The 13,983-nt window shown below is 45.1% G+C and overlaps 1 protein-coding gene across 2 annotated transcripts in view; it reads right to left on the reverse strand.

The window, feature by feature from the left end:
- Nucleotides 1–4,698: 4,698 nt before the first annotated feature.
- Nucleotides 4,699–13,983, reverse strand: part of LOC147730474 (interferon-inducible GTPase 5-like) — a 61,089-nt gene continuing 51,804 nt past the window's right edge. For both annotated transcript variants that reach the window (XM_086955287.1, XM_086955288.1), the window contains exon 2: nucleotides 4,699–6,784. In XM_086955287.1, the coding sequence (XP_086811413.1) occupies nucleotides 5,515–6,780 (1,266 nt within the window). In that variant the 5' untranslated portion in view covers nucleotides 6,781–6,784 and the 3' untranslated portion in view covers nucleotides 4,699–5,514. The remainder of the gene's footprint in view (nucleotides 6,785–13,983) is intronic.

The raw sequence follows: 13,983 nt of genomic DNA on the forward strand, positions 1-13,983 counted from the left end.
GATATGTGCGAATGGTTTTGATATTGAAAGGCAACTCATCTGAGGCACTTCGGTACCTTTGAAATTTTTGTATTAGGTGTAGAAAATTTCGCTTCTTAATCTTAATTTTTCTTGAAAGCTAAACTGTATTTATTTTACAATTTTATCATTAGAATTCTTATAATTAAGAAAGTGCAAAATTCTGCAATTTTTTGTGTGAAATTCTACAATATTCCCTGAAACAAAAGCAAAATTATAATGTTATAGTGAAATGTGGTTTTCCAGGTATCCAGTCTCCTATTTAACTTTTCTTTTAAACTCTCAAGGGATACCAGCAACAGACATTTTCTATGCAAATTTGTCTCCTGACGAATACTTTTTATGCAAGTTTTTTACTCATTAAAAAAACGTTACATGAAATTGCCTAATGCAAAATGTTGAAACATTTTGTATAACACTGTATTGAGTAATTTGGCAAATTTCTCTATCCTCTTTAAAAATGTGCCCTGGCCTCCTTATGATTACTGTAATGTACTTCATAGTGCTTCCTATAGCTCATTTGCAGCATTGTAAATGTTCAGTAGTGATACCCTTATTGTCATTCTCAAAAGGATTAAAAGCTAAAGCTAAAAAGTCAAAAGGATTAAAAGCTAAAGCTAAAAAGTAAAAAACTAGCCCTCCACCAAGCGGAAAGGAACTGGAGAAGCAACTACTCCTCGGCTAAGGAAGAGATCTTTCTATTTGAACTTAAACTCTATAAAAAAGCTATCTGCACAGCTAAGACCACTTACTTGTCCGCCAAAATCATGAACTCCTCAAACAAATCGAAAGACATTTTTTCCATCATTAATGAACTGTCTAACCCCTACCGAATTACAGTGAAACAGTGTAATATTCTTAATACTTTTTTTATAGATAAAATTGTCACAATCAAGGCTAGTATCTTAAAGAACACTACGTTCTTCTTCTTGGAGCAGTTCCCAGAGATCGACAGCCGGACTTTCCAGACCTCCTGTCCAAAGTTAAATCAGGATCACCAATTGAGAGCTGCCCATCCTACGTTCTAAAAGAGGTTTTCTATTTATTTCCTATACCTGCACACTCTCTTTTAAATGAATCATTGACTCAGGACATTGACCTAAGTGCCTTCAAAGAGGTTAATATTGTTCCCCTTTTAAAGAAGCCAGGGGTGTCCAATTTCGCTCCATCCATACCTGGCTAAGGTACTTGAATCTCATGTTCCTAGATGTCTATGTGCCTTCATTGAACAGTCAGAATATCTCAATCCCCACTGAGCAGGTTTTTGCCCAGCCCATTCCAGCGAGACAGTCATACTGACCGTACTGAACACCCTCCGGAACGAAATAGACAACAAATCCCCTCAGGCTCTGGTACAGTTGGACCTGCCCGGGGCATTCGACACGGTCGACCATAACATCCTTATCGAGCGTGTCCGTGCCGCGGGCCTTCAGGGATCAGCCCTTAGATGGATACGGTCCTTTCTGCAGGGCCGCTTGCAATCAGTCTATCTATTCGACTTCATTGAGGCTGAAAAGAGTGTAAGCTGTGGAGTACCCCAGGGTTCTTCATTATTGCCCCACTTATTCAATCTCTACCTCCGTCCATTTATTCAGTCCTTAAAAAATAGGAAGGTGTGCACCTTTAACTATGAGGCTGACCTACAGCTCATATTTTACATCAAAAATACCCCTGACTCGGTCTTAGAATTTCAAGCCACCATGCTACATATCCGGGATTGGCTGAAGTGCAATCAGCTGAAACTCAACCTGGATGAAACAGAACTAGTCCTGTTAGGAGACACTGAGAACCTCTGAAGTCCTCAGTTCTGGCCAGACGAGCTGGGTGCTACCCCCCGTCCATCTTCCTCAGCAAAAAGTCTTGGGGTGATAATAAATAATGATTTATCCATGAAAACCCAAATCACATCAGTAATGTCAACCTGCCATTACCAACTTAGGAAAGTTAGGAAAATCAGCAGACTGCTCACGAGAGAAGCACTGATACAGGCTGTTCTAGCCATGGTGATCCCCCACCTACATTATGCCAATTCACTCCCCTAAGGAATACCACTGTATATCATCAAGAGACTGCAGTTGGTTCAAAATCAAGCAGCTAGGATGGTTTTTCAGCAACCCAGGTGGGAACACGTTTCGCTCCTCATGAAGAAGCTGCACTGGTTACCCATTCTACAACGATCTTCTTTCAAAGTGGGCTGCTCGATTTTTAAGTCTCTACATAGCTCAAGTCCTAAATTAATTTCCAACCTCATTCAAAGGCAGGTACCCATGCGCAACCTGTGCTCGTCTCACATGAACCTGCTAACCATACCTGCCTATAAACTGAAGCGACAAGGTGGTTGTAGATTTGCAGTGTTGGCGCCTCATTTCTGGAATTCCCTGCCACCTAACATCAGAGCATGCACAGAACTCATGAAATTCAGGAAGCTTCTTAAGACGTGGCTATTTGCTCAAGCCTATGATTAATTCAAGTGCAGGACAGTTTAACACCGCCCCAGCTCATACCGGACTTAGCGCCAAGAAACCAATCGGTGAATGTGTGCGTTTTAAATAATTGGCAACATAACATAACATAAGCCGGTCCTGCTCAAATTCAAAACCATGTCAAGTGGGTTTTATATCCCTGGCGAAGGCACATATTCCTATTGGTATATAAATATTTAACGTGGTTCACAACTGCATGTTTGTAAAGCTTCATACCCCTGACAATGAAATAAGTAGAATGATGATAAAACAGTTTTTATATATCCCACTGTAAGAGTGCTGTATTTCTTTACCATTAACCACAAGAGTGTGGTGGACGGCCTTATGACTTCAAGGTGCTACCTTCACAGTACTGCAGACACCAATGGGTCTCGCACCGTACTGGAAAAACTGTTAAAATCAGAGGCATTTTCTTTATGAAAATCCATGTCAGAACGTAGGGAAAGTGTTTCCTTCGTACCCAAAGTTGCATTTGTTTTAGTTTACTGGTACGAGCAATGCACTGTTCATGCTTATGTTCCAGCGAACCATTCCACTAGACCACCAGAGAAATTTTCTTGCAGTTGCCTGTGCTCCCCCTCCACACCAGGGGACAAAGTGTTTCTATAAGCCCCCCTCTCACCCCTGAGGAAGTATGGGAATAAACATGCCCTGTGAGAAAACCCACTAGTCCGCCATGTAATATTTTTATTAGGTCAAGCCTGGGCAGTGCATGCGCTGCTTTGTGAGGCATGATGTATTCCGTATATGGGCTATCGGGGACTTTAGACACGTCCACCGCTTTTGGTTGGTTAGTTGGCCTGCTTTTTACAATTCCTTTTCTCTGGTTGGTTAATATTGTGCGCCTGTCCTGCCTTTCTGTGCTTGGTTCCCTCCCAGCGGACATCACCAACTGATTGTTTTGGTTGGCCTTCTCTGTCCATATCTTGACTCCTCATTCGCACACTCTCCCCCCACTCCCATCACGAGCAAATGCAGCGTCCATCCATGTTGTCATCTGGAGGGGGAACATTTAGGCCCTTTTCTAAAGGCAACTGGCTTGCTGCTGAAGAACGTCATGGGATCCAGAGGATAGATCAAGATTAAACAAACATTTGCAATGCAATATGTTTTGCATTACTGAAAGATTGACCTATTGGTGTTGCAAATAATAATGCAACACCAATAGCTCAAACCTTCAATAAAGCAAGATCTGTTGCATTCCAAATGCTTGTTTTTTTGGTGAAGGGGTATCCCCCCTAGGCATAGGCTTTTCCTGGGCACAAGAGCCTTTCTGTACCTCCTGGGGGCGGTTGAGGGTGTTTATGACCAATCTGCCCCTTGTGAAAAGCAGACAGCCCACTGTGGAATATTTTTATTTACTGTTTGGGAGGGAGCAGCCCCCTGGGCATGGGACTGTGTCCCCTCAAACTCTCAGGCACAAGAATCTTTCTGGCACTCCCTCTGGGGCAGAAAAGTGTTTACCCCAATCTACCCAAGGGGCCAGAAAGCACACTAGACTATCAGGGAACTGTTTACAGTTTGGCAGGGCGAGCCTCCCCCCACCCCGGGTATAGGCCTATGGCCCCCTCACTCCAAGCATAACAGTCCTTCCGCACCAATGGGGACAGATTACGGGGGTTTATCCCAAATATGGTCATTGTGAGGGCAGAAGGCCCGATAATACGAGGGATAAATGGTTACGATAAAAAAGGTTGGGGTGGGTGTAGTAAGTCCAGGCAGCCATCTGTGTTCCCACCGTAGAATGGGTCCAACAGTCTTTCTGTATCACCTTTCGAGCAGATTGGAGGTTTACCACAATTCTGCCCTCGTGAGGGCCTAACGCTCACTAGACGCCAATGACATATTTTTTAGGAATAGAAATATGGGGAGTGGGTGAGCAGTCCAGTTATTGGCCCATCCCTAAATCCCCAACAGTGTTTCTGCCCACCTGGGGTCTAGGGCATCCGTATCTCTATTGCAAGGTCGAGAAAATGTGGATTCTGTAGGGCGTAGCTGTGACATATGGGCCTGTAGAATGAACGTAAATTCAAATAGGGCCAACAACTATACAGACTATGATACCTACTTTGAAACATGGACTTTACTTTCTAATCTCTGCCACTTTGTACTTTAATCCATACTTTGCCTTGAAGCTGCCTATCTTCCCATCCCAGCATAGAGTATTAAAGTGTACACAACAAATCAAAACACACAATCAGTGGCAATATTATAATTTAATGATTTTTGTGATGGCAAAGGAGAACAATTGTCCATATTGTGCATTTGCTTTCGTTGTATTACAAGCGGTTTTTGATTCACTGTTTATTCAACTATACTTTAAAGTGCCCACAGCAACTGGAAAATAGACATCATTTTTACAAGAAGAACACCTGGCCAATAAACTACATGTTGTTTAGTCAGGACAATTAAATTGTGCAGTCTGCAGATTTACTTAGGTTATGAGAACATATGGAAAACACAATTTGGATTGCAAGATGTGTGGGAATACTGCACATTCAAGTGTCTTCAAAAATGTACATTTTACCAAACAAAATATGTTCAGGTGTGTGCAGGTGATGTACCCTGATTGAGGGAAAAACATGTAGGAATAGGTGTAGAAACACTGATTCCCACTTTACTCCCCATTTTTTAGGGGCAGAGTCGTAATAGTGCATTAATACCACACTTCCGAATTACCATAGCCAGTAGTATTGGAATTCCAGTTGTGATATTACACCATCGGGAGGGAGTTCAGAGGATATTCTAATGAGGGCCTAATTATTCCCCCGTTATAACATCAATCCAGGATGGAAAATATCATTCACTAGGCAACATCCAAAGAAAGGCATGCTTTAACTGCGATCATAGGGTCCTATACAGTCAAATTCCTCAAAATCAACACATCATTTTTTAAAACTTTTTAATTAATAAGGCACTGTTGGCTGTGCTGTTTGGGGGTTCCTACCCAAATTCATTGAGGTATAAGAATGTTCAAAAGTCATGCTTATAGTAATAGTGACTCATCAATTGGTTAAACAGCTGTCCCAAACATGGACTTTTTTAGCACTCTTTGGGCATCTTCTGCCAGATCATTTAAGAATTTATTTAACATGTAATAAGTGGTTACAAAAGAAATACTTCCTGCTCCCACCGAACCTAGGAAGGGAATTAACCTTATCACTTCTTCAGTTGCCGTGGCCAGCCCAAGCATTGCAGAGCCGGTAAATAACCTTATTATTAAATCATCTGTAATTTCTTTGGCGAGTGGCGACTTGATGACCGACTTCAGATCTGCCAGAGGAATATCGACCTTTCTGGCAAGTTTCTCTAAGGACTCATCATCTAAACCGAAGCTCTTGCAGTAGTTTGACAGATATTTCTTCAAAATGATAAGGTCACATGTAATCGAGAGTCCTGGAAGAGGAACAGCTGCCACAGCACAAGATACACTGGCAATCTTCCATATTTGTTTTTTCATCAAATTTTTTTTCTTCTCCAACACTTTAATTGAGATGTTTGGAAGAGCTATAAGAAAAGCGTGCCTTTTGTGGCTGGGAAGTTCTTTACCCAATGTTTCCTGCAGCAGCTCAAACTCAAATTTGTCAAGCTCAAAGCACGACAGGAGATAGACCCGGGGCGACTCCACTCCTTCCTTCTTAAGACATTCTATGCAGTTGTCCCTGATCTGCTGCAAAATCTTCTCTTCTTGGTAGCTAGATTTGCGACGTTTCTTAGATGCATCCAAATCAGCATCCACTTTTGAACGCACAAAATAGAACTTTTTCCCCATGTTATTAATTTCACGGGCCAGCTTGGCGTGGTTTGATTTAAAACGTTCTGTTGCAATGATTATAAAAAAATCGTATTGTTCAAAGCAGACCTGCTTCAAGTATTCTGCTGATTGGAAGGTTTCAGTTCCAATTCCTGGAAGATCCCACACAGTCACATTTGGGTGCTGAGGATGCAGGTATGGTGTCGGAGCCATTGTTGTCTCCACAACTCCAGTCTGGGCTGAATCTTCATCTTCATCATCTATGCCCCTGATTGCATTGACAAATGTTGACTTCCCAGAGCCAGACTCTCCAGTGATGGCGATGTCCAACTTGGCACTTTCTAATGTATCTAGAGATAGCATGAGTTTTTCAGCTGCTCCGGGAAGGTCACCTTCCTCGATTGCATTCTTAAACTGTTCAAGTTCCTCATCGGAAATCACATCATACTCCTCTAAATAATCAACTGAAACATTATCTTTCATCTCAGGCTCTTCATTCACAGAAGTTTGATGCACATTCTCCATTGACCTAAAAAAAACAAACAGAAGAATGTATAACGTTAATTGGGGTGGATTTATTTTACCCAATAGTTCTACAGAAAATTTGGCAAGGATGCTGTCTGAGCACAAGAGAGCACAAGAGAATTTCAAGGGTCCAACACATTGTCAGAATGAAATAGCTGAAGAATTGACTTCTCCGGCAATCAAACGAAGAGGCTCAACTAGGTACTCAACATCTAATCTTCATATATCACTGCTTACACAAATTAGTGCTTTGCTGGTCAAGAAGTATTTTTGCTGTAAACTCCAGTGTAAATATGTCGGCACAGAATTATTGTTGAATGGTAGGCTGAGATCAATGTTAGTTAATGTATGATGAACAGGGTATTATTAAGCAACTTGTACCGCGCAAACTAAACCCGAAGGTGTCAAGGCGCCTATCAAAGCTAATCACAAAAGTTTGCAAAGCACCACTAAGGGTATGCACGTGTAAAAAGGTGGGTCTTAAGAGCAGATCTAAAGGCTTGTAGAGTGGGGCGGGACCTTACTTCCAAAGGGAGGGCATTCCACCATTTAGGTGCCAAGTTAGAAAAGGCCTTGCCTCCCCATCTTGCTTTTCTAACAAGAGGTACAGAGAGAAGAAGTTTGTGACTAGAGCGGAGATTCCTGCCGGGATTGTGCTGGGATAGGATCGATCCCATGCCTGTAGGGCTGGATTTAGCTAGGGCTTTGTACACCAGACACATGGATTTAAAAAGGATACGGTCCTCAACAGGGAGCCAGTGAAGCTGCTTTCGGGCTTCGGTAGCAGAGGCACGTTCAGGTAGGTCAAGAGCAAATCTCGCTGCCGCGTTCTGGACCACCTGCAAGCGCTGTAGCTGACTCTTGTTCAGTCCTGCATACAGCGCATTGCAATAGTCCAGTCGCGAGCCCAGAAGTGCGACAGCAAGTTGCTTTCTTGCCTGGGGTGACAAGTAGTGCCTAATTTTCCTTAGAATGTGGATAATCCCCCAACAGGTCGAGACAGTCCTGTTGACCTGTTGGCACATACTAAGGGTGGGGTCGATCATGACTCCCAGGTTTTTTGCTGACGAGGTGGGCTCTGGGCATAGGCCCAGCGAGTTCGGCCACCACTCAGCCGACCAGATCGTTTCCTTTCCTCCAAAAAGCATCACCTCCGTCTTCTCCCCATTCAGTTTTAGTGAGTTGTGAATCATCCACTGGCCAACTGCCTCCATACAAGATTTAAAATTGGCGGCAGTTGACGTAGCTGACTGGGAGAGAGAGACCAAGATCTGGGTGTCGTCCGCGTAGGAAACTACCTCCATCCCAAAAGATCTAATGAGTCTGGCAAGGGGGGTCGCATAGATATTGAAGAGGGTAGGGCTAAGCGCTGACCCTTGAGGGACCCCACATTGCACAGACAGGGATGGAGATAGAAACGATCCCAGCATTATCCTTTGTTCTCTGAGATCGAGAAAAGAGGAAAGGAGTCCCAGAGCAGATCCGCGGACCCCAATCTCCCTCAGGCGAGATATTAACACCGCGGGAGATAGGGTATCGAAGGCCGCTGTGAGATCTAGAAGGATCAGGAGGGAGGTCTGACCCTCATCAACCCGGGTGCGGATATTATCCAGCACTATGGTGAGGGCAGACTCGGTGCTATGCTCCCTCCTGAAACCATGCTGGGAAAGATCCAAACAACCCGAGCTCTCCACGAATGCAGCCAGATGTTTATTCAGATGGGCTTCTAGCATCTTTGCGGGAGCCGGGAGCAGTGAAATGGGGCGAAAGTTTTTTAACACCCCAGGATCCAGAGAAGGCTTTTTAAGCAAAGGTTTTACTACAGCATTCTTCCACTGCTGGGGAAAAATGCCTTCCTTCATCGCCCTGTTCATGATGTCAACCAGAGGGGGAAGGAGAGATTCTCTGCACTGTTTGAGGATCTTTAGCGGGCAGACATCCAGCGGAGAGCCAGATTTGGTTTTATCAAGCAGGATTTCAAGATCCTGACAGGAAAGAGGAGGAAAGGATACCAGATCCTGATGTTGAGATGGTTCAGCATCACCAGGCTCAAAAAGAGCAAACGGCAAGGGTACGGCGGTCAAGGATTTTTGGACCTCCAAAGCAGTGTAGATGTCGGCGATCTTTGACTGAAAGAAGGCAGCTATCTTGTTGCACAGGTCCTGAGAGGCAACTACAGGGAACAGGGTAAAAACTAAGTCGGTAATTTATAGCTTGCAGGACAGGGTGTTGGCTAGCAACCTATCCAACAAAATTATGGTCTATCCTCCCTATCCCATCTCGGATCAGGAGGGCTGTCAGCTTTCCATTGAAAAAGCTCCTCTTGGTAAAGTTGACAGTAAGCTTCCTCGGAAGGCTTGAGACAGTCGGGGCCACCAGAGAAGGAGCCATGCACCTAATACCCTAATTAAGGTGGAAGTTGAGATGTCCCTTTTCTGTCGGTCAACGCCAGGTATACCCTGGCAGTGAAGGACAGAAAAAACAAATAATGACCCCCCCACACCTAGGGGAAAAAAACTCTCTGGGGGTTAATGGTCATCCGATTTCTGTTTTCATTAACTAAATAGCACCTTGGGAGTATGTTTCCCATGAGGTTTTTTTCTCAATATCAAATACAAAATGTTTGTTAAACTTTTTTGGGTGCCGTCAAAACCATCTGAGGCCGTCCAATAAATATGCTGTAATTTTTTTTACCAGAATATTGAGGGTAGGTCGCATTAACACAGTTACTATATCTACCTTAATTGTTTTTCAGTTTAGAAGAAAGTTTAAGCTTAGATTTATAATAGAGAGTGGAAACAGACAGAGTGCCAGCACGCATATCATAGACAATATCTAAAGTTAAAACTGAAATGTTCAAACAATAGTCATGGTAAAGATCTCTGCTTTTTAGATAACAACGTTCCTGTGGTGCAGGCTCAGCCCAGCTTTGCAACAAGAGTGTGATGAAGTGTGTAAAGTACCATTATTCAGTTGCCTTAGTCTTTACTGTCCTCCTGAGGCGTGAGCCGGGAGAAGCTGTGCTGCAGGCTAGGTACCGATAAAACTTGTTATTCTGATGCGCTTTTAATGTTGCGGCCTGATGCGTTTTTAATGTTGCGGCTGATTTTAAATTACAAACATATGGTCAATTAGATTACATAGTAAATACCGGAAAAACTTACAGAAGGGCTCTCTTAACACTAGGGGACGCTCGGAGACGCGGCACCGCCATCTTTGGTGGAGTCGGGTGAGCGTGCTAGTGTCTCAGGCGGGGGGATAAAGGCGGGGAGGTCATGAGCGGGCTTGCCTTAGTCTTTACTGTCCTCCCAAGGCATGAGCCGGGAGAACCAGTGTTGCAAGGCTAGGTACCGAACAAACTTGTTATTCTGATGCGTTTTTAATGTTGCGGGTGATTTTAAATTACAAACATATGGTCAATTAGATTACATAGTAAATACCGGAAAAACTTACAGAAGGGCTTTCTTAACACCAGGGGACGCTCGGAGACGGGGCACCGCCATCTTGGGTGGAGTCGGGTGAGCGCACTAGTGTATCAGGTGAGGGGATAAAAATGGCAATAGTGCGAACGCGCAGCGGACGCGCGCAGCGGGCGCACCTAAGGCCAACCCGTCTCCGTCCATCCGCGGCGGACTCGCGCCTAGCGCCCAATCCCCGTGCCTTTTTAAAAGTAATGCACATAATCCGATAGTATTTATGCGGGAGGAATTGATATTGCTAGAAAAAAGGTCCAGACTTTCTGGATATACATTTCCCGATTTAAGAACAGAACCTAAAACTTGTAAGCATTGTAACATAAGGCTCAACCATGATCTACCTAGCAGCTGTAAGATATATATTAACAAGACCAAGCTGGATAAGAAGAGGGCTACTGGGATCAAAGCAGTACTAATCAATGCTTGCTCATTAGTGAAACATGGGGTAGAGATGGTAGAACTGATACAGATTCTGCACGTAGATATTGCTTTTATAACGGAGACCTGGGCGGACGCAACTTCTGACCCTGATCTGCATTTGGCACTCCCCACCCACTATAGAATGATCAGAGTAGATAGAAGGAATAAAAGAGGTGGGGGACTGGCAGTTATTGCAAGAGAAGGCCTGAAGATAATGGGAGGGATGGGCGCTGGCTCGCAGTACTGTGAAACCCTACCTTTTCAAATAAAAATTAACAATAACTACACTTTTAAAGGGCTTATTGTCTACTGTCTCCTTATATTAGAACTATTCATAGAGAACAAGAATTCTTTGAATACCTCCAGAGACGATATTTGACCTTGTGCACATACAAACAGTTTTATGTAATCTGACATGAAATGGTTTCGGCACCTTTTCTTCTGTATTAACGAGCCATTTCATAAATGTATATTTTCGTGATTCATTCAGTTAGCATTTACAATATCTACATGTGCTTAGAATGAATACTTGCTTTTAAATGTGTACAGCACCAATGCTTTAGTTTGAAATACATCATTTGCGATGTGTTTAGAACATGCTTTTAGCACTTCATGTGTACATATGATTTAGATATGTTTAACATGTTTAGAACTTAGTAATGTCGTACTTAAGAAAGTGGAGTGGGTGTTGTGTATTGATTTAGATTCCGTATGAATTTTCCGATTCTTGCCCTTATATAGGTACATTTCACATTGCCCTTATATAGGCATAGAAATCCAGTCCTTATTTAGGCATAGTCCATGCTACCCAAATACAGGCATGGCTACATCCATCTGTTCATCTACGTCACAACAAGTTCTTGGAAAACCAGACCCGTTAGGGACTTCCCCTTGCTTGGATATTGATTTCTCCAAGAACTCATTTATTATGCATGAACATTTATTCCTTAGGGGTTCCTTCATGACGTTCATATGCCCGACTTTACCTCAATACTGGCATTCCTAAACACCTTCAAGGTATACATATAGCTTCACTTGCTATGGCAAACACGGTGTGGTTTGGTGCGGTTTGACTACCTACTTGCCCGACGCAGCTCGCCACAGCAAGTCCCGAAGGAAGCCAACTCTCCAGCTGACACACTGACTAGACGCTGTCATCCTCCTGCCAAGAATCCAGTTCCAGTGTTTCTGACTCCCCATGCGGGGTGTTGGGAAATCGAGTCCCGGGAAAGAGATACCAACCTCTCTCATTCTAAGGTATGGAGCTGATTAGAACTTAGAAAAACCTTTGGCAGATTCTTGGCAAAACTAAACATAGCTAAAACAGCACCTACTTCTTCGCATTCGGTCTAACAATTGTAGCAGTTCATATCTCTTGCATGAGAAATAGGACTGTTCAATAAACCCTTTTTATTGAAATGCCCGTCTCTCTATTTCTATGCAACTCTGTAGAAACGAAGCATGCACGGTTGACTGAGTGTACAAGTTATCTATTGTTTCCACGACTCTGAAGATATTGTTTCAATTCTAGGGGAAACAAAGTTGTCATGTTTATGCTTTTGTCAGAGACTAATCCCTTCTTATTTATTTGAGAACGTTTCTAGTGACCTCTGAGTTAGCTGGCACATGCACAATTAAGTTTAATACACTCAATACAGACATACTGTCCTCAGTCCTATGTCAAATCTATAGTGTATGTTATTCCAATGCGCAGAGCCTATTAGGGAAATAAGAACTACACTTCACAGCTGTTGGGCGAGCAGACGTCAGATCGGCTCACCGCAGTGTAAGGCCCCTGTATTAGCGACGACCAGTGCAAAGAGTGAGTCTACAGCCGGTGGGCGCACCACACACAGTGCTTCGAAGGGGCCGGAACTGCTCCGCCTCCTCCCCCCCTCGAGGCAGGCTGTCCCCCTACCAGCCCCTGGTGTGTGCCCCGCTGGGACCTGGATCATAAGACTGGAAGACTTTCCCGGGATAATTCACACCAGGGGGAGGCAGCGCTACCTGCGGAACCACGCACGGTCCTCGCCAGCCGCGGAGATGGAGCAGGAGCGCCCGCTATCCCCCCTGCCATCCCAAGTGTTAAGCAACTCCTGGACCGCCACACAACAGGCCCACGCGGGCAGTAACACCATCCTACGAGTGGAGGTCTTGCATCCGGCCCACCCACAGGAGGTAAAACACAAGGCAAAATGGTGGGGGAAGCCTGCATACAGACAGCACCACCCAACAGACCAAGGTCTGGCGACGGGCGCCATCGGAGGTGAACCCCGCGGGATGGAGCACTAGTGCGCCGCTCTCCCCACCTCCCTCTGGTATAATTATTTTGTGTGTCCCGCCCAGCCTCTCCTATGGGCAGGGGCCCTGCACCCAGCCCCACTCAGGCGGGAGCAAATACAGACCCCAGCAAGCAGTGCTAGGAGCCTGTACCCACACCGAGGCGCCCGGCCCCACTGCCCTGCAGGTGGAGGCGTGTGCCATCACCGTGGAAGATGCCCGCGCGGGGCGAAGCCACCGAAACTGCTCTGGTGAGAAGCCATCAACAGGGAGGGGGGCACCCAAAAGGCATAGCCTTCTATCTCTGCTCCGCCGAGCGGAAGCAACCCCCATGCCACACAATGGGGACACCCACAAGACAAGTCACCCCCAGGTGGGAGGGAGGCGCAGCGGTGCTCGCTGTCCCCCCAACCCGAGGCATCGGGCTCGCTACGGTTCCGCCAACCCGTGGGCCCTAGTCGGGCCGGGTCCAGGCACGCGCCGAGCCAAGGGGAATACTGGCACCGCCGTCCTGCCTCAACCTCTAGGCCCTCTCCCTGGTCAGCACCATGCTGGCTTCGACCAGGGGAGGGGAGCCGCTGCCTTAGCCCCCCAGGAGCTGTCCCCCTGAGGAAATATAAATTTTATGGTCAAATAATGTTCCCTAGCGTGTACCCCACCGTCTCCATGTGTCAGTTTAAAGTGCATGTAACTTCCCTCCTGTGCCAGCTATGAAGACGCAAATACATTTGCGTCCAACGTTAACATGTCCTCTTTCAGACCCACCCTGAATGGATTGAATATTCTGTTTCCAAGTATGCCATGCCAACGTCTTTTTATGGTGTACTTTACACGTTTTTCAGCTCTGGCAAAGTAGGCCCTGAATTCTGCCATCGAGCCTTTTTCCTGTTTTCTGACTCCGAAAGCTTCAGCCCATGCTGTCTCTGTACCCGTGACCTCTGCCTTACTCACTGTGCGGCTCATGGCGCTTAGCTCAGCCTGCTGCCTGCCAAGACTGTATTCAACCTTCGAATTATCTGTTCCGCTC

Source organism: Lissotriton vulgaris, chromosome 2_1 (genome assembly GCF_964263255.1).
Source record: "Lissotriton vulgaris chromosome 2_1, aLisVul1.2, whole genome shotgun sequence".
Classification (NCBI taxonomy): domain Eukaryota; kingdom Metazoa; phylum Chordata; class Amphibia; order Caudata; family Salamandridae; genus Lissotriton; species Lissotriton vulgaris.